This window comes from Triturus cristatus, chromosome 8 (genome assembly GCF_964204655.1).
Source record: "Triturus cristatus chromosome 8, aTriCri1.1, whole genome shotgun sequence".
Taxonomy (NCBI): domain Eukaryota; kingdom Metazoa; phylum Chordata; class Amphibia; order Caudata; family Salamandridae; genus Triturus; species Triturus cristatus.
In genome coordinates, this window is record NC_140591.1 from 171,828,941 (window position 1) to 171,854,243 (window position 25,303).

General features: G+C 45.0%; 1 protein-coding gene across 1 annotated transcript in view; it reads left to right on the top strand.

The window, feature by feature from the left end:
- Positions 1-832: 832 nt before the first annotated feature.
- PSMG1 (proteasome assembly chaperone 1) overlaps positions 833-25,303 on the top strand; it is a 65,349-nt gene continuing 40,878 nt past the window's right edge. The window contains exon 1 of the mRNA XM_085621253.1: positions 833-1,100. Coding sequence (XP_085477379.1) covers positions 970-1,100 — 131 coding nt within the window. The 5' untranslated portion in view covers positions 833-969. The remainder of the gene's footprint in view (positions 1,101-25,303) is intronic.

The following is a 25,303-nucleotide window of genomic DNA, read 5'->3' on the forward strand; positions in this document are numbered from 1 at the left end:
TTTGGTTTATTGAAAGGGATTTAAGCAATAACTGGTGCTGTTGGACACATTTATTTTTACTGCCATGGCAGTGAAAATAAATGTGGAAGAATACCACATTATTTAGGGCAACTGTATTAATAAACACAAATTTGAGTTTAGTACCACACCACAGCTCAGCTCAGCTGACATTCGAAAAACACGTTCTACTGCTTCATAGATTAATTATAACAATTACTTTAAACAGAAAATAATTCTCCTAATTGTCACACGGTTTCCACCCTGGTTTTGGTCACATAACGTTTGGTAAAACAAGTGCACATAAAAAAACATGGAATAAACCATATATGCAGATGTGCATAGAGTATAATATGCTGTTTATTTCCACTGATGAGGAGGGCATAAATATCAACTGGAGGCTTTGCCTCACGGGAGCCATGGCCTCCCTCTTTCCACACTGAACAATAGTAATAAATAGCACATTAAATTCTACGCATCGGCATTTTCAGACATCAAAGCACGGTAGCGAAAATATCTCTAAACTGGCGTCCTTTGTGGCAAAACGTTCGTTCTCTCCGGCCCCAGAACCTGCCTCTGCAACTGTACGAGGAATCATAATTCACAAACTAGCAGTATCCCAAAATATTTCACTTGTATTCTATGTTAAGTGACTGCTGGGATTATGGGTACAGTGTTTCATTATCATGGAACAGCAGTATGTTCTTCAATGCTGCAGGCAGATGCCATAACTAGAGGCTTTAGTTAAACCAATAAAGAATTATTTGAACAAAAAAAAAAAGCTGTGCTCTTCGGCAGCATTTCCTAGTGTTTGGCTCCTCCTAAAGGCCAGCGCAGCAATTACAAGACGATCTTCGGAAAGGCCCGCCATAAGCAGGGGGATTGGGTACGATCCGCCCCCGGGTTCCAGGCACCGCGGCCGCCGAAGCTGTTGAACGAGGCTCCGGCAGAAGGCTATTATACGGAGCGGCCATGGCCACCTTTTTCGGAGAGGTTGTGCCAGTTTTTTCGCGGGCTGTAGATGACGATGACGATGATGAGGAAGAAGTGACGGATGAGAACGAGGAAGACCTGGCTATCCGAAGAGAACTAGAAAGGCAAAGGTACTGACAGGGTGACTGTGGGAGAACTACAGAATCACAATGTACCCGCTCCCCAGCTATGGACGCGCGTACATGCTGATTCACTGTTGCCCATAAGGCCGTGCCTAGCAGTTAATGCACGGTTCAGTGTCACGCTTTACACGATTTGCACACTGCTCGTTTTCTCCGAGTGTTCGAACCTAATTTCACCACGAACGCATGTTGTGCTCTGATAAAGTTAATTCCTTTTACTTTCCTGTTGCAAATATTTTATGTAGTACACGTATGGTAATTAGTATGGCCTCTTGGCGCTGTAAGCATGGAACGAGTATATTGCGCTCAGCAGAAGTCACTGGTGTACAGTGCCATGCTTATGTTTGCATTTGAAAGGCTATCACTGCCCTTTCACCCTCTCGGCTGTTAACTTGTGATTGCGAACAAGAAAGACAAGAAGGAAAAGCAGAAGTAAGGAGCTACATTTTATTTTGCGTTTCACAAGTTTGAAAAGTATGTCTAACGAGCAGCTCCACCAGCCAGTCCCGATATTTCAACTAACAGCCTGCTGCATTGTGGGGCTTGTAGTTTTGCTTTTTAACACTTTCTTAATAGGCTCAAAATCCCAGCATGCAAAGTGCTATTGGCTGAAATGCCAGAATTGGCAGATGGTGTTTATAAATGACATGGAGCCCCTCGTTACATAGGTTTAAACATTTTACAAAGTTGTGTAGTCCATTTAAAAAGTGCTTGTTTCACACACAAAAGCAAAAGTAAACTGAGCTCCCTCATTTCAAAGCGTTCACTGACATCCTGTAGGAGAACATGCATTGTCAATGTAAATTGTTTTGTGTAGGGAAGTTTTATATCACGCTTCACACCACAATAAAGCTACAACATGGGCACCAGCAGTGCAACCTTCTCTGACTCAACCAAATAAAGGACAGGTGGCAGTAGCAGAAGGAAAATCAGACAGTTCTCTTACACATAAAGGACAGCAGACAAGCCAACTAAAACAAACATTTCACCGTGTGAGGAGGGGCAGGGCCTTGGAGGGGGCTGGGGGTTCATGCTGAAAAGCACCTAAGTGGCCCTTTTGCCCCCCCCTCCCCGAAATCCATCCTTCTCAAAAGAAATGATGAGGATTGTGCTGAAGTCCTGAGATGTTTTCACATCCCTTAATGGACGATGACAGTTCAAAGTCAATCAAAACAAACTGGAAATCCACTGTTTGCAGTTGTTTTCAGCTCTTTTTCCCTGCCACTGTGTGCTTTTGGTTCCCCGCCGGGTGATCATGTGAAGGGAGAAAATATCTTGTGTCCCACTGTGGCACTGTGTGAGTTGGCAGCTAACGCACTAAAGCGGGAGTGAGAGGCATTAAAGGTCTGCTGTACTCGTTCTGTAAGCAGACATGAAAATACAAGAGGTGCAAAACTCCAGGAAGAAGCAGCCATACCTCTTATGGAATTGCCATACTTTTATGTATTCCTATAGGATGCTGGCCCTCGCCTACTTATTGTGGTATACTTCATCAGTGGGTTTCAAAATAGCTCTGGGAAGCATCCAAGAGTACTAATCCTCACTTTTTGTACAATAGCCTAGTTTGGGTGAGGTTAGGTTTCTTAATTTGTGCTTAATTTAAAAAAGAATAAGTGCCAAGGCCTAACGTTTTCTCCAGAAGCCTGTGGCCGGTTCTATTGAAGGTTGGGGCGTCGACTACCTAGGGTGCATAGTCTTCATTACCTTTAATCCACCACAAGACACTCGCTGCCTCTTTATCTCATTCTTGCAAGTTCTATTTCATCTTTCACCATTTGGAACTGTTCCATTTTTCTCTTCCTCCTTCTTTCCCCCTTTTGTGGTTTTCTTTCTCTTGCTCTGGACCAAAGTATGTTGAAGTAAAATAAGTGCTGTCCCCAAAGACAAGTGCTGATTGGTCCCACCTGTAACCACTAGCTCAAATTCAACACTGCCCTTATGTCAGCCGTCTCACTTTGTTAATCTGTCGGACCCATTTTAAATAGTATGTAGATGAGCTAAACATGGTTCATCAGCATTGGGGGGCAGAACGGGGCAGGCCCAGCAAAGTTTCCTCTCCTTGAAGACGCCCCACATCCCACTACTGCCGAGGTTGTCAGAGGGTGGAGAATGTAATCGTAGCCTGCCCTATGAAACAGGCCATGCCAATACCATGCTTGCAGCAGACTGGGTGTGGATGCGCATAGGCCTTGAGATTGCAAGCCAAGTGTCCAACAGTGCTAAGGGGCAGTTATGTTCTTGTTACGCCTGAATGAGAAAATGGGTTTCTCAAAAGTTAATTTATTAGAAGTCAGAATTCTCCAGTTTTTATTAATGATCTTCTTGATGTTATTAGAAGATGACTTGTGAGTATTCACAAGTATAAGCGTCTTGGTTTCTGCTTTAGAATTTGTTTCCAACAGAGCCTCACATGGTGTATTCCGTGATCTTTTTCGTGCTTGCTCGATCACTTTTTTGGGGTAGCCCTCCTCTTTCAACTTCTTTGTAAGTTTTTCGGTTTCCTTGTTATAACTCCCCAGGACCGAGCAGGCCGCTAACCAAGGGCTGAAACATGTTGGCATATCTTTAGGGTCATAGGACCCTTACCTCCAAAAGACCCCTTTTTATATTTATTTTAATATCCGCTACAGCCCCGCGAATAAAGGGATACCTGGGGAACGCAGTAGGATTTTTATTTTTAGACCCCCCCCTGGCCTACATCTCTTAAGCGCTCCCTGAAACACGGTAGAGCCCACCCTGACCTTTAGGAGTTAGGGTGAACCCGATGATGAAGCATGACACCAATAGGGTGTGTGAGGGTTAATTAACAAAAAGGAGTTGCCTCCTTTCCTGCATCCAAGCGGAGTACGCCACATAAGATTTATTTTGAGCTTGATGGTTCTGGATACTTTATGTTTGTTGCTGTCTATTAAAGCATCTACAGGGGAGGATTTTTACAATGCGCGTCCTGAATGGAAGGTTTCTAGGGGGTCTTAGATCTGATTATCACAGAAAAGGAGGCACAGAAAAGTAAATGCCTACAGTCACTCAGTATGGTCAAGCGAAGAAGCTAGGATTGAAACAAGGGTCTATGAGTCAGGTCTCCCACAATTAGTTTTTACCCCTGGTCCCACAAAAGCTTCTGACTGGCCTGGGCTTGTAATGGAAGTTGTTAGAAATGGGATTTCTGGTTGGCTAAGGCTTGCGCCAAAGCCAGGCAGAAACCACCACTCTAGTCAGGGCAAGGAAGTTACACGCCAAAGATAACCCCTGCTCACCCCCTTGGTAGCTTGGCACGAGCAGTCAGGCTTATCCCGGAGGCAATGTGTAAAGCATTTGCGCACGCACAGAGCAACAACACCCTAGGTGCACCACAAAAGGGACTCCACACAAGGGTATATATAAAAATAGCCTTTCTATTGTCATAAATACATTAGAAACATAATCACATAGTTTACACTGTGCCAACTGGCACTGGGCAATTTTTACAGGGGGGGACTATTTACACGCGACAGGGCCAATGGGGCCACTGTCAAAACAATCACAAATCACCAATTGTAAATGTAGCATCAATAATAAATGTATAGCACCACCAGTAACTACTGGTAAAGTTAGGAACTTAGCATGGGATCCTGCAATGTAAAACAGAGGATGCATAAACCACTTTGCGCATGAATCACATTAGACATCAAACCACCTTATGCGCCTACCTCATAAACCATAAATCACATTAGGCATAGGTATCATCAGTATAGACACAGGGTGCTCCAAGCGGGGGCACTACACCTGGAACTCGCCCCAGGCCAACTGACCTCTCTCAGGAACTCCAAATGCTCAACGTCCAGAATGTCAGGGCTGGCTGCGCTTGCAGCAAAAGAAGAGTGCGCAAGAGTTTAGGCCTAAACGTGGCAGCTGCCCACTAATTGCTGGGCAGCTGTGAAGGCCAAAATGTGGGCACCGGCATTCACTGTGCCAACTCGGTCCCTCTCAGGGACTTCTAAATCAACCTGCGCCAACCGTGGCCGCTGCCCACTATCAGGCGGGGCAGCGGGAAAAATGGCCTGAGCCCTGCTCTTGGGCTCTTGAACAATCACACTTGCCCTCTTGGTGCAGCTGCCCTCTGCGAGCGGAGCAGCTGGGAGAAATGGGGCATGGGCACCTCGATGCCCTCATGTTGGAGCACACAGGCTATAAAACGAGTATGCCCCCACAAGAACAGAAAGAACGGGCACAGGTAGGTGGGGGTCCCACTCTGGGGCTCTTTGAACAAAAAGATCACGCCCCAACGGTGGAGCGGCTCGCCCTCCTGCGAGTCCGCTCAGCAGCTGTGCCCCGAAAGAAATAAGTACTGGTAGGAGGGGGGCGGGCCCCGGGAATGTGTCCCAACACACCCCTTAACCCCTTCGCAAATGAGTCCCACTCACCGGGCAGATTGGGGACGTTGCAGGCTACTTCAGCCGACGCTGCTTCTTCGCCCGGTCCCTCTCCCTCTCCTGGGACCGGGACTTCACACGGAGCCCGCGAGGCTCCAGTCGGCGGAGGCTGCACAGGGCTCTCTGTTCTTTTATTGGAGTCCTGCTTCTGACGACACCGCACGCAGGGCTCGCACCGCGGCTGCGGGAGCCTTGCCTCCGCGACTCCTCTCAGCTTCCTGGTTCCGGCATGAGGCATCAGTTGAAGCTCTGCCCACGTCCAGGCAAAGCAGCCTCTCTTCCGCGTCGCGGTTGCGGTGCTTCGTCTCCCCGGGCTGCGGCGGTGATTTCCTTGCAGATCTGGGCAATGCAGGGTCAATACGGGGTAGGCTCCCTTTTTTAAGTCCAATACCAAAGCGGGGGGCTCCCAATAAATAAATACTAAAGCGGGGTGGGCACCCGCCTCCAAGGTACCGATGCGGGGTGGGCTCCCGCTCGGTTTTTCTTAGCGCCGAGATGCAGGGTGGGCACCTGCTTGATAATTGAACACCCGCTATTAATTAAATTCAAGATGTAGCGAAAACGCGGGGTGGGCACCCACTTTAAAGCAATCAAAAGCGGGGGAATCCCTACACCGTGCAGCTTCGCGCTTCAGGCCCCCAGCAGTCCTCCTGGGGCAGAAACACAGCGCTCCTCAGTACCAAAGTCATGCGTTTCGCCAGAATGAGAAATAAAGCGCTCCCAGACGCTGCAGCCCCAAAGTCCAGGGAAAGTCTTCCAGCATGAAGGGGGGGCAAAGGCTGGGCCCAGGCAGGCCAGCTCACAGGGTCCTCCAGCAGGGAGGCAGTCCCTAGTGGTGGTTCCTCCTGGCGCCCAGCAGCAGGCCCCCCTTTAGTTAAGAACAAGAGAGAACATTTTACATGGGGTCACAGCCCCTTTTTATCCACAGGTTTCCTTTGTCACCAAGTTGCAGGGCAAGGAGAAAACCAGATGCAACTGGTTCTGGTGCACTTTGTTTTGCTCAGCCCCTCTCCCTAGTCACAGGACAGGCTAGGGACATCAGAACCAGAGCCGGAGCCAGTATTGTGGAGGGAAGGCACAGCCGTATTCAGGTCCCTCTTGCAACTCCTCCCTCCCATCTAGCTGCTGATCTCCCTATTCACCACTGGGCTGACTCACCCTGGCTCCTGGAATTCCCCACACCATCCAGCACCTGTCAATCACAAGCCAGACATGCACTCCACATCAGGCAGGCAGACACGCAGCACACAGAAAGGCCAACTTCTAGAAGTGGCACTTCTCCTACAGTTATAATAAATCCGCGCACATCATTGCACAGCATTTATTCTTACGAGTTCGCATATACTAAACTTGACCCTGCACCCCTTTCACATCAGGAATTACCATGGACACACATATCCCCCATGCATTCCTATGGGAGGGCAGGCCAATCCCACCACACGCACTCCGAGAGCGCACGCACTTTACACCGGACCACCAATACCAGGTCACAGGAAAGGCAAAAAGTTTAGGGGTGAACCTGCCAAAAAGGGCCAAGATCCAACACAAGTGTATTAAAAATATCCTTTGTTTTTTTCTCCATAAGAATGGGCAACAGCAGAGAAAATGACAATTTAGAGAACAAATGGCAGTGGTAATACAGCACAGGTCAGCACCTCCGTATTGTCTTCCAATGAGTATTTTAGTTATATATGTACAGTCATGCTCAATGTAAAACACTGTGCCACTCACCCAGTGTTAACATTTATAGAGAAAAGAGAAATTCTCCCCATATAATTAAAGACCAAATATTGATTACAGAGCACAACCGCAAGTTAGTCAACCAACCTTGTTGTTAGTTAATTTTAATGAACACCGCAACATGCAATATAAATAACAAAATGAGCAACCATCTAAGTACAAAAGGCAAATACACAAATGATCTTGATTGTGTCGACGCGAAGTATGTAGTGTTGTTGAAGACAGCCGACACAGGTTTCGTCGTGTAGACTACTTTCTCAAGGCTTAATAGTAAAATGGTAAGGATGATATATCCGCTCTTTGAATCCCTTAGTTGTTGGGGATAAACGACCGCAATGGCGGTAATTCAGCCTTCTGGTTTTGTTTGCAGTTAAAACTTCGAGACACTTTTCACAGGTGTGTAATCCTATGAAGACGGCTCGTGTTGAGTGATATTATGTTTTGGTGTATCCAATTTTCACGGACATGTACATAAAAGTCATCTTATGAATAGTAGAAAGTCAAGACGCTTGTAGTAATACGTGCAAAACTGAGAGCAATGTTTATTAAATTAGTGCTACAGCATCAGTAGTTATAGCTGTACTAGACCGGGCATATGATAACGTGTCCCGCTACATGTGGAGAAGTCCTCGGGACTTCGTGTCAACACAATCAAGATCATTTGTGTTTTTGCCTTTTGTAGTTGGATGGTTGCTCATTTTGTTATGTAACAGCAGAGAAAATGCCTGTTCTTCATAGAACAGTGAAAATAACTGGTAGGTAGTAGTGGTCCCTACAAGGGAGACAACCGTACATCAATATGAGCAACGTATTTGTAATTGACAACAGTACGTGTGAACATTTCTTTTACTTATAGTTAGGACGGGGTGCTAGAGTAGCTTAATGCACCTACTATCTAGAGGTGCTATTAGCACATTAGAAACTAATATGCATGTAAGTATACTGAAACAAAGCTGATACAGCACACCCTTTGATATCTGTAACATCCACAGTGTAATACTACACAAGTAATAAACACAGTCTAAAATCACATGTATCGCTAGACATATGTTGATGCGGACAATCTAATGAGACAAAAAAAATACGTGAAGCATGTAAATAGTCCAAAAGATGTCATCAGGTGACGATTCTTTCACTCTTTGTTAGTTTAAAAAAAATTCCCAGCACTGTTTTGCTGACACGTGTTTCGTCTTATGCTAAGACTTTTTCAAGGCAGTATGAAAAATGTTGATAAGGTGCAGTCCAGTGTGGAGAATCCCAAGGCCAACGTCCAATGGCATACTTGATGGCCAAAAGTTCATGTATTCAAACCAAGGCAGTACAAAACAACACCTGTAGATAAGCACAAATGACACTGTTACATCGGGTTCTAAGTTATCACAAAATGGCCGTCAAGTACCCAACCCTTATGAAAATCCTGTAGCACTCATAAAATTAGGTGTTGTAGTATGGACCATGCGTTGTGTCCATTTAGGTAAACAAAACCCTGATAAGTTTTCGTCCCTTAGAACAACTGTGTTTTCACACGAAGAGGCTCGTAACGGATTTTGACCGTTAAGACGATAAGCTCCGTGAGGCCCCAGGTGATTTGCATTACAGTTGAATGCAAATCCAATGTGAGGACTCATATATGGAGCCCTGTGTGTGACCTATATAAACGAGCTGGTACGAGGAAGCTACTGAAGTGTCCATTACTGGTGCCAGGCGACCTTGTTTGCCCTGAAGAAATTGCCTAAAATTGTTGTGGCGATGAAACATGTTGGCACAGTATAACGGTATGCATGATAAGCAACCTTTTTAATTTGAATAAGGTGCACAAAGAAGGAATAATGAAGTTGGTATTGTGAAAAGTGCATCCTTCTTCAATTTTACATTCACTTTGATCGCATCGTGGGATGTGAATAATTCACTTTCTAACACCACATTTTTGTTTGTTTTTGGACACTTTATATATAATTTTTTATAAGTGAGATGACAGCCAATGATGACAAAAGTGGGCATAGCTGGTGAGTACCAACCAGCAAGCTCGATTGGTGGTGCGCACGTGAGGTGTCATCTTGCTTTTTCACAATTTTTTCACAACTTTTTTGATAATTTACTTGATTGATTCCTCCTGCATTTTGGACAGGGGAGATAAAAAGTGGGGACTCCCAATTGTAAAAGAAATTTGCAGTTTGTTTTAAATTGAAGGTATAAAGCTGGTGGTGACTTCCTCATATTGGAAAGGAGAGGCGTATATGGTACAAAAGAAGTATGTATCTACACCTCAGCTTATATTGATATATTGTTTTGATACCTTGAGAGACCCAGTCTCTATTGTATTGACATTATTTGAGTGGAGGGCGACTTGGTGTCTCTTTTCCCTCGATAGCTCCTTGTTGTTTGTATATTTGTACAGTGTGTAAGAAGCAAAGCAGGCTTCCCCCTCTCCCAGAAGACAGCAAGCGAAAGACTCCATTTCATGCAGAACAGATCCTGCTGGGCCGACTAGTACAAGCTTTCATCGTTCACAAAACATGTACAGTTAAGGCATAAGTGACACATAGGTTATAGATAGATCTTTGGAGTGGGTCCTTAACTCATTGAGAAAAATGTATAGGAGAATGTGTGAGTGACTATTCGGGTTCTTACACAATTAGGTTGCATTTCACAGCTGTATCAAAAAAGTTCCTGCTGCTGCAACTCTGCAGACCTTCTGCTTGTTTTGATTTTATGGTTTCCACTTATTGAGAAGTACCTGTTGCGTAGTAGGTCATTGTTTTCTGGAACCGACTAGTCCCAGCCTAAATAACTATGCTCTAGATAGGCACGTAGGTGCCAACCTCTTCAGAAAAGGTTTGAATGAGTGTGCACCAAGTCCTGTGCTTTCCCTGCCTCTGTGGTGCACCTTTTAAAAATTATGAGGGTGGCCACTGGCCAAGTGTCTCCATTTCTAATTGGACTCATTCAGCCAGTCCTAGCTTTTAGCCTGCTGGGCTTTGGCTGCTCCGATTTTGTTAGTCCCACTGGCAGCCTCATGATTGCCTACAAGACAAAAAGTCAGAGAGTCAGCAACATCATTTTATCTTTCATTTCACAAGCCTGCCTAGTGGCCCTATGTCATTTGATACTATCAGTCAATTTTGGCTTTCCGGCCACCAGCATGTTAATGTGTAGGACTTACTATTTTTGTTTGTTTTCATACTGTCATTATGGGGTCAAAACCTCCCTCATCATGTAAAGTGGTTTTGGTTAAATTACCAGCCTTGGCAGAAGGTGGTATGTATGACATGGAGCCACTTGTCAGCTACGTTCTTAAAGTTGTGCAAAATTGTGAAGATCATTTAAAAAGCTGCTTTTTGCATTCGTAAAACCAACAGCAAAGTTTCTTCTCATATTCTGTGAAGGTTCATTGCCTCATTCAAATTTTGCATTAAACAAGCAGTGGCAATTGAAAGTGCATTGTCTTTTGTGTAGTAGAAAGCTTTATACTGAGCTTTTCCACACAAAAAAGGTACATTATGGGCAACAGCAATGCAACCTCCTTAATGCAACGATAAATAAGAGCCATGTGGCAGTAGCAGGAAGATCATCACGCGATGCTCTCACACATGCTCAGCAGGTGCAACACCAGGAGAAAATACACTAAAAATTGAGTGAGAGTAGTTAAATGATTGGTATACGCTCCCTATAAACAGAAATAAACATTCAAGAAGTACAACACTCCTGGAAGGAACAGTCCTCCCTCTTCTGGAGTTACCTTATGTTCCGGTACTCGCGTATGGATGAAGCACTGTCCTACCTAGTGTGGTGTCTTTATCTGGTTATAGTTTAGATGTCGACATGTCTGCCCTACTAAAATGTGTGTGGGTAAGCTCAAACGGTTTTACAGGTCTCTCCCTGATGCAGATTAACAAGCATTAACCAGTAGGTATAAAGCGAGTGCCAAACTATTACTTTGCAAATGTTTGTTTGTCAAGCATTGTTTAATAAAGTAAAAGAAAAAACATTTAAAATATTGGATGAAAGAAACCCCACATTTTAAGGTGTTTCAAAACTGTAATTCAATTCAATATTTTCAGTCTGTATATAACTTATTAAAAAAAGGAAGTGCTAGAGTATAAAAGAAAATAATTCTTGCTAAGGTTTAGTTTACTGTCCACAGGACTCAGAACTGAAACATTTTCCAGTCACTTAGTTCTCTGTTGTAGCTCAGGGAGCAGATGTATGGGCCTCCGGGAGAAAACATAGCTTCTTTCCAGTCATGGTAAAGACACATTCGACTCTCCAAGCACCATAAAAGGTTTTGTGGGTCGATGCATGTGAATTCAAGCAGTATTTGGAAGGGAAAAGATAAGACAAAAAACAACCCTTAATTTCTGATCTTTAGTCATACCCTAGCAAAGATGTATCTTTTGCTGCACGTTTACAGACAAGCTGGAAGCGGTGAGGAGCAACACTGCAAAAACAACATGGTGGGGAATGTGTATTTGGGGCGGAAGGAAGGGAGCAGCACACAAGGGATAAAGCCAGAAGTAAATACCCTCTCATTAAGTGCTGAATGTAAAAAGATACAAGTAGTTTCCTGATTGTGAGCAGTGGATGGATACAAGTTTTCCAATCAAAAAGATGGTAAAGGCCTAAGAACAGTCCCTGGTTTATCGGGCTTGTTATACAAGTACATTTAATATATTTTTTGTTTTTTCGCAAGATGAAGCAACAGCAGTGGAACGCGTTCCTAATAGAACCGGTACACCTTAGGCAGAAACAGTGCAAGCTTCCCTCCGACAGAATACAGATAGAGCTAAGGCAGTGGTTTGCCCACTCTCTCCATCACAGGACATGTACAAATCGGGCAGCAGCTGTGCAAGACTTAATTTCTCACAAACCAGGTTAGCATTTACAATGCAACTTTCCCTCTCTCACAGAAGGCAGGCAGTACAGTCTTTCATTCACTGCATAACAGATGTAACATGTCAGACCAGCAGAAGTTTTCATCACTCACAGAACATATATGGTCAAAGAATGAGTGACGTAGGTTACAGACAGATCTCTGGAGTGGTTGCTTAACTTACTGAGTGAAATGTATAGGTGGATGAGTGAGGGAATATGCAAATTCTGAAACCAATCTCACTCAGGTGAAACTCTATGTCGGCATCCTGAAATGTATGCCCTTGTTACTTGGAGACTTGCTGTAACTACTTGTGAGAAGTTGGCCTGGCATATGCTGGTCACTAGTTATAGTGGCCACCTTGCACCAGTCCAATTCGACTCTTATGGTGATAGGTTAAAGACAACCTTTAAAGAAAGCTATCCTAGTGGTAGCTGTGGAGAGCAGCCTTCAGGCTAAGTCTTGAAGGAGTGTTAAGCTTATTGTTTCACCATAGATAACCTCTTGAATGACCAAATGAAAGAGTAGTCCACACAGGTGTATATATATAAAATATATGTATTTATTCTAACCAGAATCCCACAAGTCTCTTTATGAGGCTAGAGGTAAAGTTACAATTCAAACAAGCATTGATAGATACAATAAATAGCACTGGAATCACAGGGCCCCAGGGGGGGACAAACCATATATTAAAAAAGTGGTATAAGAACCACGACAATTCTACAGACAATGCCTTGGGCATTTAGGATCGCTGGCCCCTTAAGAATCCACCCCAAGTGATGAGGAAGGGGACCCACGGGAGACGCGTGCAGTGGTAATAGCTGCTATCGGGATCTCTATTAAAGCCTATGGAGAATGTCGCGGTTGAATTTTAAAAGATTAAAGACACTTCTAGCAGGAGTTCAAAGTTAGGAGCTTAGAGTTAAGCTTTTGAGGAGCCCACTACCACGGGAGTACCGAGGTACCACTGTTACCTGCCCCAGGGAAGCCGGGTGCATAGGTCGTTTTCGATGTCGGGTCGCGGGCTGATTTTCAATGGGAAAATGTACAAAACTGCTGCTAGCCAAAAGCGTTGATGATGTCGTGAAGAATGAAGTTGTAGATCTTGAAGAGGAGAACCTGAAAGTAGAGGAGACAGAGTCTGGGTCACGGCACAGTGACCAGGGAGCTCAAGGAAAAGAGCCCTTCAATGTCGGGTGCTTCAAGTGGAAAAGGTGTAGCTTGGATCTGCAGCCACGGTCTCTGGGAGGCTTCAAGGAAGGCCAGCTTCTGGAGGGCGACTGTCCCACGAAGGAGGAGGGTCGCTGCGGTGTTAGTGTCCGGATTGGATCCACTAAGCCTTGGCAACCGCAACCCACGCAAGATGAACAAATCAGCTACTGGTGCAGACCCACAAGGTCTGAGAGAGGTCTCCTTTCGAGGAGACTGTAGAGCAGGCCTAGAGCAACCAGGGGAACTCTTAAATGTAACAAGTCGAGAGACAAGGGACCGCGGGAGGCAGCAATTTGGCGTGCGTAAAAGGGTGCCCACGGGCCACAGGAGTGGGCTAGGGCGCTGATCTTTGGCACAGTTGCTGCTGAGAGGTTGGCTCAATATTGGGCCAAAGCACAACTTCCCCACTGGGTCAGGGTCATGTGCTATGCAAGAGGTGGCCGGTGTCCTGGGGTATTGGGGATCTCGGCACCCACGCGGTCCACGGTGCTCAGACTTGCTGTGCACACTCACTGGCCTCTGGGATGCTAGGAAACCCACCTCAAGGTCGAGAGGAGTCGTCGATGTCCGAAGGAGCAGCGAAGTTCCAACCGGGTCACTTGCAGTGTTTCAGGTGCCTGCCAAGCAGGGGGGTAACTCCTTTACCCCAAGGGAGATTTCTTCAGTCAGCTGGGCAGCAGCTCGTCGAAGGTCATGTCTGTGAAGTCCAAGATTAATCTGAGGGTCTGGGGACACAGTATTCACCTTTATCCAAAGGATTAGGGGAGGGTCCAGCTTAGAGCCCACCAATGGGAGGTTAGGCGGGAAAGGGTGGCTACACCCTCTCCCCTTTGTGTGTTTCCCGCCTGGGCGAGGGGCAGGATGCCCCTGAACCGGTTCCAGGTGGTGTATGCAGAATGTAAGCGCTGTAGCAGCCTACGTGCAACTCTGAAAGGCATCCTATGGTGCACCCACCCAGTTCCAATCCACATAGCCTGTCTGGGGAGGTGGTAGCACCTCCCTGCAACAGGATCCCTATTGTCCAGCTGCCGAGGCTGGGGTTTTGCCCAGCAACAGGCAGCCAGAGTCGTGTGGGTGGCGGGTAGCATCCATTTTGTATTACGTGTGCACTTTTAAATTGGTGTCTAAATTCTGCCGCTTTTCCCATATCGCCCCTCTAGCAGGGGGGAATCGTGCCCTCATGCCCATGGCTGGACTGGGGGTAGGATTCCTACATGTTTGACACCAAACACGATATGGTTCTGTGTAGCTATTCTCAAGTTATCACGCTATCGCGATATACTTATAATGCGGTTAAGAGTATATGGTATGGCTACACTACAAACAACCCAGCAATGATTTTACGAAGGTTGCAGAGGGGCCCTACTCAGGTAGGGGTCCCCCCTCACACATATCTCAGCACCCTGCCTTGTAGGATTAGCAAGGCCTGCTTTAGGGGTGACCTATGAGGATATATGTGTTGTATTAAGTGGGATACAGGATACCTATATCCCTGTAAGGAGTGCAAGCACCACCTTACCTAGACTACAGTAGTGGTCTGGTGGTGTCATTTGGTATGGCTGTCCCAGGGGTGGCACAATAAGTGCTGCAGCCCCTGGTAGGCCTCTGAGGGACCCATGCCCTGGGTACCTGGGGTACCATCTACAAGGGGCTGATAGGGTGTCTTCAGTATCCAATTGGTATGTACCTAAGGTACTCACATCAGTTTTAGGGAGGAAGCAGATAGGCTGGGGTCCTGGATAGCAGGATCCCAGCCAGACTAGTCAAAAACCATCCAAATACCAGGCAAAAAGTTGGGGGCAAGCATATAGTCAGATTCCACCTTCCTACACTACTCTTGTCATATTATGCAGTCTTGATATGGACACTTCCTTTCGGTCCAACTGCTGGCATGCATATGATTTGTCAATAAACGTTATATGTTTAGGGCTGGGCCCTTGCTATACCAATACATAGACCTTCCCTACTCATGGTGTGAAAAGTGATTGAGGTTGTACATGAGTTGAAATACAAAATAAACCTCCTGTGCTTCTCTTTTGTCCCTGTGTCTCTTCTGTCTCTATGTTCTCCCTCTCTCTTTTAGATATCTTCCTCTCTACCATTGTCCATTTTCTCCCACCCTCCCTCTTGTCTCTTTCTTTTCCTCCATCACTCTCACGTTTAACTCTCTGGTTTATATTTCTCTCTCTTCTCAGTGTCTTCTCATATTCCTCGTTTCACCTTCATTGTCTTTCACTTTTTATTTACCCTGAACTCCCTCACACTCTTCATTTGCATCTGCCTCTTTCTCACGGTCTTTTGTTCTAACTTAATCTGCTATACACATACCACCTTTTCTTTTTTTTTCTCACTCCTTCTGTCTCTCCCCTACCCTCTCTTACTTCAGTCTCTCTACTGTTAGATACATGCAGGTTCTCGTGCTAGCTCCCCCTGCGACAGTTCTCCTGTCTAGTTTGCCCGCAGTCTGCAACTCTCTGCTGTCTTAGGTTTGTGCCTCCTCTGCTCGCTTTCGGTCTTCTCTCCTGCTAGTTTTTCTGCCTTTCTCTGCCCACTTCTGCCCTCTATTTTTGCCTCTCTCTACTTGTTCTGCCCATTATTTTGCCTCTTTCTGCTAGTCTCTGACCTTTTATTTTTACTTTTTCTGCTCGCTTCTGACCTTTTATTTGCCCTTTTTCTGCTCGCTTCTGTTCTTTATTCTGCCCTTTCCTGCTCGTTTCTGACCTTTTATTTTTCCTCTTTCTGCTGGTTTCGGACCTGGATTTTATACGGAGATGTTTCATTCACAGAGCCCAGATACCCCTAGGGGTGACAATGCTGCGCTATACAAATGCTGATTGATTGATTAGCTCACTCTTTACCTACCATAGCCAGCCCAAGGTCTTTTGCTAACCTAGGTCAAGATACATTTTTCTGCAATGCTATAATCGTCATGTTTTTTTTCTCCATATAGATACCTTCTTTTCTGAGCTACATACGTTGATTATTTAGAGACAAGTGACAGATGTAGAATGTATCTCTATTAATGTAATTACTCATTGCAACGTGATAATCACGTCTGCTTGAATATATTAATGGTATTCAATCTGAATTGAATTCCTAATTGTTTTAAGTTATGAACAAGAGTTCCATAAAAAAAATATAGTTTCATTTCTTGATTATTGTTATATAAAGGGCATGATTTCCCAGAATGTAAATAAGTAATAAGTTAGTGGTGACTTGTTTTGCTAATTGTTTATTTTTAAAAGTCCACCAATGAGCAGCTACCGTTAAATAAACTAAAGAACAGTGTGAGCTTGGATACAGCGGAACATCATGGCAGAAGACTGAGACAGCTATGCTGAATCATTTCAACTACTTTTGCTGAGGCTAACGGGAGGCGCATTTAGCCTTCGCTTGGTGGGATTACCAGTCTGCCTTCCAACACATATGGTATAGCAGCAATGCCCTTACACCGGACGTTAGCCTCCTTGTTCAAAACAGGTTTGCAGGTGTAATCCATCTGTGAAAACTTAAATTTGGCCCTCTCTTTGGTACGAAGACTCATTTATTTGGTCAAAGAGGAGAGGGTGGGATTGTAAATACTGACCTGAAGAAAGATTTCTACATTAGCCACTATGTTGCAATGTTTTTTGCCATTCATAATGCTCTTAAACGTTGCAGCTACTATTCTGATTGTTTAGTCATATGTGCTATGATCAGTGTATACACTAGGATAGGGGTTTGACTTTAAAATAAATCTTTAAAATGTATGCATTGTTTCCATGTGTTCTTGAGTGTGCCTTTCTATTATGAACAAGCATTGGCATAGCTAATAGGTCTCGCTTTTGGGACCTTATAAGTATTTAGTTATGCAGCACAATATCCTTGGTGCAACAACATCAACTGTTGCATGGCTAAATACTTATAAGGTCCCAAAGGTGAGACCTATTGGCTATGCCAATGCTTGTTTATTTACTGTAGCCACCACACAGTATTAAACAAAAGAGTGGGATAAGCCCAGTGGGCAGAGCATCTCATAAAACCCCCCCAAAATAATCCACAGGGAAATGATGGTTCAGTGCCAAGAACAGACAAGGATGCTTGCTATACACATCCACAGAAATTCCTCTAAAAACTTCAGCTGCAATGCAGCGCTAAAAATACACTGACTGGTGTCGAGCAAAGCAGTCCAAACACCCCAGAATGCACTGCTCCTGGCCTCATTAAGGTGTCCCCGTTGATGACGCAAGGGCTCGGGCTTCGTAACCCTCTTGCTTGTTAAAGGGGGGGCGAAGGGGCACAGCAGTGCTGGGAGACGACGGAGACGAGCTATGGGGGTTTAGCAAGATTTCATAACATCTGGCAGGCAGGGAGAGCTGAAGCAGAGTCAGTCACACGTCAGGCTCCGGCTTTCATCCAACTGTCCCTGTCCCAGCCCTACTTGCCTCTGAGAGCCACCGGGCTGCCGTGAAATATCCAGATTTCCATGCGGACTAGTAGCACTCTGGCACCAGCGCGATCTCTGGAGAGCGCCTCAGGAGCAGGGTGCCCGGAGGGCACAGCCCGCGTCCCGGGGGAGCTCAAATTGCACTCACAATGAGGGCTTCAAGTGGGATGAAAAAACAGGGGGTGGGAGGGTGGGCCTCAAACTAGCATAGCCGACTGAATTAAGACGTGGCTTGAAACATGCAATCTAAAAATCTGTGCTTAGCATAGTGCGCCACCTGACTTGCACAAGATAAATAAGCAATAACTATATTGAAAATGCTTCAGTTCTGAAATGAGTCTGTGAAAGAAGTAGGACGAGTCTCTGTGAAGTAACATCAAATCAGTGATGGGAGGTGTTACTGCAGATTTAACATGTTTTCATCATGAGGGTGAGGGCGAGGGCAAAAACAGAGAGCCCAATAGGGATTAGTTCTCAGCACCTTCTTTTAAGAATTGCCGGTGCTCAGCACCGGCAGGACCCGGCCAACTTAAAGACCTACTCTCAAAAAGGTAACTCCGGTATAATTACTCACAGGAGAATTCTGTTCAAATACAACCTTTTTACTGAGCAGGTCTTTACGTTTCAAGAACAGTTATTTTCTTGTTTTATTTCAGTGTGTGCAAATGTGCTTAAACAGCAAGTGGGCATGAAAAGATGGCAATGGCCTGTGCGATCTGGCAGTTTTGCATTATACACTAACCTGCAGGAAGGAGTCAAGGTTAGGACAGGATAGGGACATAAGAGATGCCACAGAACAGATAAAATGACTTCAGAGAAGTGATGCGGTAACTTATCCCATCGCTTGCAAGAAACATTGGCGTGCGGATTTAAAATACGCTTATCATTGTGGTAATTGCCACTGCTGCCCAAGCTTTGAGCTAATGGTGGTTCGCTTAGTTTGTGAGAAGTACCTCACATGGGTGGAGAGATGGGTGTGCTGTTTGTCCTCAGCTGGCTGGCTGGTGTTTCCTGCTCTACTGGGGCTGGGCTTTGCTCCACCGGACCACAACCCCCAGCATTCCTAGGGGCAGGACGCCTCACAATCCCGCGCCAGGAGGCGCTTAAAGGCGGGCTCGGTCCCTCGTCCCGCGAGAACGCGCGCGGGCGGCGCCGGGCTAAGCCCGGGCAAAGGGCGGGCCCTCTGTGGCCCTCAGAGGACCGATTGAGGCCGGGCTGGGCCATCCCCTTTGGTCGTCGCTCCCAGAATCCAGTAAGCTCTTCGTGATTGTTTGATAGTTCCTGTGAGCTATGTGTGCCTCCAGTTTCAGGGGATTGGCGTATATCAGTTTAACAGCCCTGCAACACATAGCCTGTTGTTGCGCAGTAGTTGTGTAATCCAATTAATGCCACTATGACCAAACAAAAGTCAACCATGGATAACTATCTGGTCAAAGTTGTAAGCAAGATAAACAGTGACCGCAGAAAATCCTTAGGGCGAGATAATTTGCCTGCTCTGCCCCTGTCCTTGGGACCCCGTGAAGAAAAAATAACTGACACTGTTAAGTCCGTGGTCACCCATTGTGATTCCGAAGTTCTACCTGTAGCAGTTTCTGATCCCCCAGCGGTTTCTGCCTTGATTGAAGATCTATTGGTAGTACCGGAGCTTGTCCCACAGCAATGCCCGTTGGCACCGCGTGCAGTGAGGGCATGCAGAAAAGTAACTAACAAACGGGGAGGAAATTCTACTAGAAGAAAAGCCGAACCTGCATCCAAGAACTTTGTTTGTTTGTGAAAATGGGACCTTGGCTAAGGACAATTCAGTTACCATTAATACCGAGCAATTTAATCTACTAGTTGGTAATATCGAGAGTAAATTTGAGCTGATTGTTAAGCCATTAACCACCAAAATAGACGAACTTACAGCCGAAGTGTCTAGATTGGGGAGTGCCCTAGATAGGCTTATGACTAAGATGGAACACCATGGGCCTTCAGTGAAGGATGGTAGTAGAGCTGAATCTGCCATAAAACCGACTAATAAAAGCGCCTGTTCTGTGCAAGTAGCCACACGAGCAGGTGGTCGGACAAAGCAGGTCCAAGTAGTACCTGCACCGGCAAGTCAGAGTGAACTACAGGCTTGTAATACAAGCACTACTGTGCAGGAGCCTGTTATGACTGCTATATCAGTTAGGGAAGCTGCACCCAACAACAACCGATCTGTAGACCTCCCACCTGAGTGTGCACCTTATGTTGCTGTCCTATCCAATGTCCCCTGCTTAGATCTTGGCCGGACTAGAACCTCTTTAGAGTCGCAGGACTCACTAAAAAATAAAACAACCTTCTGGCTAAATAAGCATTGTGGGTTCCCGGTAAAGTTCTTTGATCAAATTATAACTACAAGAAGGGTTAGCTGGATAGGAAACACAAGGAAGTCATGTAGGGGGGATTGTGTTATTGTTAATTTTCAACACCCTCAGCATGTTGCGACGGTCCTGCTAAGAGCAGCCTCTATATCACAGAATGAGACTGACATAACTGTATGACCTTTGGGTTATTTTTACAACCATCTTAGTAAGCTGCCCCATGCTAGTAACAGGGATAGAGTCCCCCCTCCTAATCATACCATAAACAGAAATAGATTATTATCCCCCAATTACGGGTTAGTTTTTGAAATCCCTGTTCAGAATAGATACCAATCCCTGAGCTCCTTAGATCAGAATGACTGACATCAGAAGACATTCAGGTCTCAGGCGACCGTTATTCCTAGCGGTCTGTCTAAACATTCTGATGGATTTAAGTTAGCTCATGAGGATCCCCAGTTTAATGATAACCTGAGAACTATTAACAGTGGATCAGTAGTAGCAAATGTTATTGGGGGTAATTTGGAATCGATTAATGATGTAGCTAGCAGCTTGGGTGTGCCTGTGATTGATCTATGCTGTGATGGAGACATCCCCAATACTGTTCAAGATGAGCTTAATAACTGCTCACATAGGGGTATCTCTATTGCTAGCTGGAATATAGCCGGTTGGGCCTCTAAGGAAAACAATCCGGGATGGGAGGTCCTGATTAGATCACATGATATTCTTTGTCTTCAAGAATCCTGGTGTACTGCTCAACCATGCTTTGATGGTTATAGATGTTATAGCTTGGATGCTACTGAGTCTAGACATGGAAGAGCAAAGGGGGGACTGCTTTCTCTTATATCAGTAGACCTTAAGTTGACGGTTGTTAAAAATCTAACAGTTGGTACCCATTCCCAAATTCTCTGGGTGCGACTAACAGAAGGTTCTGAAGTGCTTTTAATAAATTTCTATAATAATATTTTTAACAATTCCCGGCACAAAGTAATAGCTGAGCTTGATAGTGCCCTCGTGAAGCTTGTAGCAGAAGCAAAATGCATTCTTACTCTTATTTGGTTAGGTGATTTTAATTCTACAATATGCAGTTTGTCCTCCTCTAGGGCTTGTGGGGTACAAAACAATAGTGGCGAAAATACGCCTCATTTCCCACATAACACCTATGGGGAGGCCATTAATAGTATAATGGCAACCTATGATTTAGAGCTGGTGAGGCCTGATGTAGAGGCTAGTGGTTATTTTATCCCTACATTTACTGGGAGGAACGCCAGTTCTAGCATTGATCATATTCTGGTTTCATCTAGTCTAATGCCCCAGTGTTCGATCATGATAAAGGATGTTTTCAGCATGAGTGATCACAATTGCATTACCATGCGAATTGAGTCATGGAATTGCAGAGACCAGAAAGCGCCAAGAACCATAGCTAATATTGAACCGCATAGAGCTAACGGAACTAGGCTTAGGTGGAAACGGGAAAAATCTGCAGTAGTAGTGCCTATAATCATATCTAAAAGTTTGGAAGATATTAATACCATTCTAACACCAGGGTGTTCAGCTATCTCCGTTGTGACTAATTTTATTAATATCAATTTGATTATTAATAATATATTTACGGGAAATAAGCCGGGTATGAGAGGTAAGGGTTGGTTTGATCATGCTTGTACAGCCCTTTTTTCCCAACTTAAAAAAGCGCTAGCCCTTACCCCAAGGGACAAGAATCTAGTCACACTCTTACGATATGATTACAAAATGGCACTAACTAGAAGGAAAAAAGAACTACAGCAGGAAGCCTGGGATAACTTAACTCAGGCGGCAGAAACTTTGGACAGCCGCTTATTCTGGTCTACTATTAATTCCCCCTTCCTACATGATACAATTCCCCAACTCTCTTCTCATGTGGGAAGTGAGGCCTGGGTGTCACATTTCTCATCTATTTTTCAAGATAGTGTCTCGACTGATAATGAGCAAAGGCATTGGCCCATGCTTCCACTAGACATCTCCCTCGGTGAGGTGGAATGCAGTATTAAGGCTAGCAAGGGGGGAAAGGCCCAGTGGCCCGACGGAGTCCCTATTGATGTTTATAAGGCCGTACCGTGGATTTGGGGACCGATACTTACTTTGGTCCTCAATGCAGCGGTAACCACTTTGATTCCGCCCACATGGGGAGACTCAATTATTGTCCCTATCTATAAAAAGGGGGATAAGGCTTTAGCTTGTAATTATCGACCGATTAGCCTGTTGGATTCATCGGTGAAGATTATGAGCAGGGTGTTGCTGTTTTGATTGGAAGCGTGGGCAGAGGAGAATGGGATTCTTGCCAACTCCCAATATGGTTTTAGAAAGGGCCGTGGAACCTTGGACCAGTGCCTCAACTTAGAACTATTAATCGGCAAGTATACCAAGGCTATGCGTGGCAATTTGTATCTTTGCTTTGCTGATTTAAGTAGCGCTTTTGATCTAGTTAATCATCCGCTTCTCTGGTCAGTCTTGTTAGAATTAGGCGCCCCTAAGGAAATTATTTTCTTCCTTGCTAGATTATATAACAAGATGCAAGCAAGCGTTCGATATGGGGTCAATGGGGAGTGTACCCCGAATTTTAGTGTGAAACGGGGAATTAGACAGGGCTGTGTCCTTGCCCCTTTGTTGTTTATTTTATTTATTAATGGGGTGGAAACCATCCTGAAAACAGTTAAGGCTGATGCTCCTCAGGTTACCGGGATAGGTGTGCCGGTTCTGCTTTATGCGGATGATGCTGTGCTCCTATCTCGGACACCTATTGGTTTGCAGCGCCTGATGGATCGGTTTTCCGAATTTATAGGGGAGAGGAAGCTATTGATAAATAAAAGTAAAACTCATATTATGATTTGCGGGCCTAAGCCCAGTAAGAACCACGCCTTTTTTATAGAAGGAGTGAAAGTGCAGCAAGTAAGAAATTTCTGCTATTTGGGTGTCACTTTCTCGGACGATGGTAGCTGGGCCCAGGATTTAATAAATGTAAGAACTAAAATGGCCAAAAGTTCCTACGGCATATTTAAATTTGCCGCAAAAATAGGGGATAGACGAATAAGAGACATGATGGAGATATATAAGGCCAAAACTGTCTCCATTGCCCTATATGGGGCAGGGTTGTGGGGTTATTCTAACGTTGGTTGTCTTCAGAGGGAAGAAAACACCTTCCTCAAGAAACTAATGTGTCTTCCCGCTTCTGCCTCAACAGAGCTAATTCATAAAGAGGTCGGGGCTGCCTATTTGAGTGACCTTGTTTCCCTTAGACCCCTGTCACTTTACAAAGCAATTTGGCTTAAGGAAGAGACTGAGTTCAACCAACTTGTTATCAAGGACTGTTTTAAATTAGATAACTGTATGAAAATCCCTTGGCTTAAGTATGTTGTCGAGAGCTGTCAGGCTATTTTTGGGTTGAACTTGTTATTAGATTGTTATTCCCCACGAGTTCTAGTCAAACATGATATGAAAAAATCCTTTTTGTTGTCTAGAACCCAAAAACGTTTAGTTGAGTCTGGTCCCTCTATTACTGTTGAACTATATAATAAATTCACTGAAAATTAGGGTTTTCAGCAGTACCTGAACATGGTAACCCGCCCAGCGCATAGATTTGTCCTAACCAGATTAAGGCTAGGAATGGTGCATGTCTTGGTGGCCTTCCCCCAACAAAAAAGATACCCTGTTGGCCCTTGCCCGTGCGACGGACACTCCAAACAAAGCAGTATGCACTTTATGCTTATTTGCACTCTGTTCTTGAATGTAAGGATTACATTTTTAAAACCCATGTTTTTAAAATATGGTATTTTTAATACAGAAGATGCAATGAGGTTGCTTTTTAATATGAATTCCCCTGATATATGTTTTTATACTGCAAGTTTTATTTGTAAAGCTATTTATTATAGGAAAAGTATGATTTTTTAAATGTGTTTCTTTTTAGTCTGTATCTTTGTATCTCTGTGTTTTGCTGTGTGCTTTTATGGTCATCACATGTTATGAACCGAATAAAGCTTCCTGAATTGAATTGAGTGGAGATCCTCTCAGAAGGAGTGCAAGCTGCGTAGAGTTCGGGAGCCTCTGGCGTGCTTGTGAGTGCATGGAGCTTCAAACCAGCAGAGTCCAATGCTCACAGGCGTAGAGGACTGTACTCAAATCGGCCGCCTCTGCATGCACTTTTAATTTCGCTCCAGCAGTCAAGTGGGTGCTCAAATAATGCACAAGGCATCGGGGGGGGGGGGGAGGGAGAAGAGAGCAAAGAGAGTGGATATATATATATTGGGGGGGGGGGCGCTATGTTAGAATGTAAAAATGTCTTCGCAGCAGAGGAACACTTCGTACATGGTTACCAAAACCTCCTTCAGACCTCATGTAGATGTTAGAAGAAGATATTACAATAGATGAAACAAGGAGGGTAGAGGGCAGGAGGGACGTGAAAGTAATATGGGGAGCGCGGGAGGAGCGGAGGCAATTGGGAGAAGCATACCGGCGAGCTAAAAACGCTGGGGAGAGAAGTGCACGAGGAAGACAGCTAAACAACACGACGCGGCTGCGAAAGCGATCACGATCGCGGGGATGCGTTCTGTGGTCGGGGAGGGGTTGAGCAAGGCGCGCTGCATTGGAGAGGCGGAGCAAGGCGCGCGCGTTTGTGCGCGCAATCGCAAGCTGGTGGCCAACCCTTTGGTAGCACTTTTAAAACCCGCTTACAAAATGCCTCGCAGAGCAGTGCATGCACTGACTCAGCGAGACCTAAAAAGGAGTTGGGTACCACTAATTATCCATGTGATATCGTACATATCTGATTGTTACTTGAAACATTTCTCACTTAGATACTGCTTAGTTAGTTGCAGGCTTGTAGCTGTCCAACTGGCTTTCTTCCTTGGGTTGGCATACTGAGATAGTTCTCAATGCCAGGGTGTCTAAAAAGTATATCCCAGGCCGTTTTCTGGAATATTAATCGAGAAAACATATCAGTACCACTCACTGTAGCAACTGTGCCACAGTTGATCCTTGTACTGGTAATATGACACTCCGACTGCTGGCAGCTTAGGCATTCATGCAGTATTCTTTTACCCAGAAATTGCACCTGCTCTCTCCTGTGTGTCACACTTTCCTCTCTCTTCACAGCTACACTCTTGAAGTCTTTTGTATCATTCTCCCTCCTTTCTCTTCCTAAAAGCATGATCCTCACACTT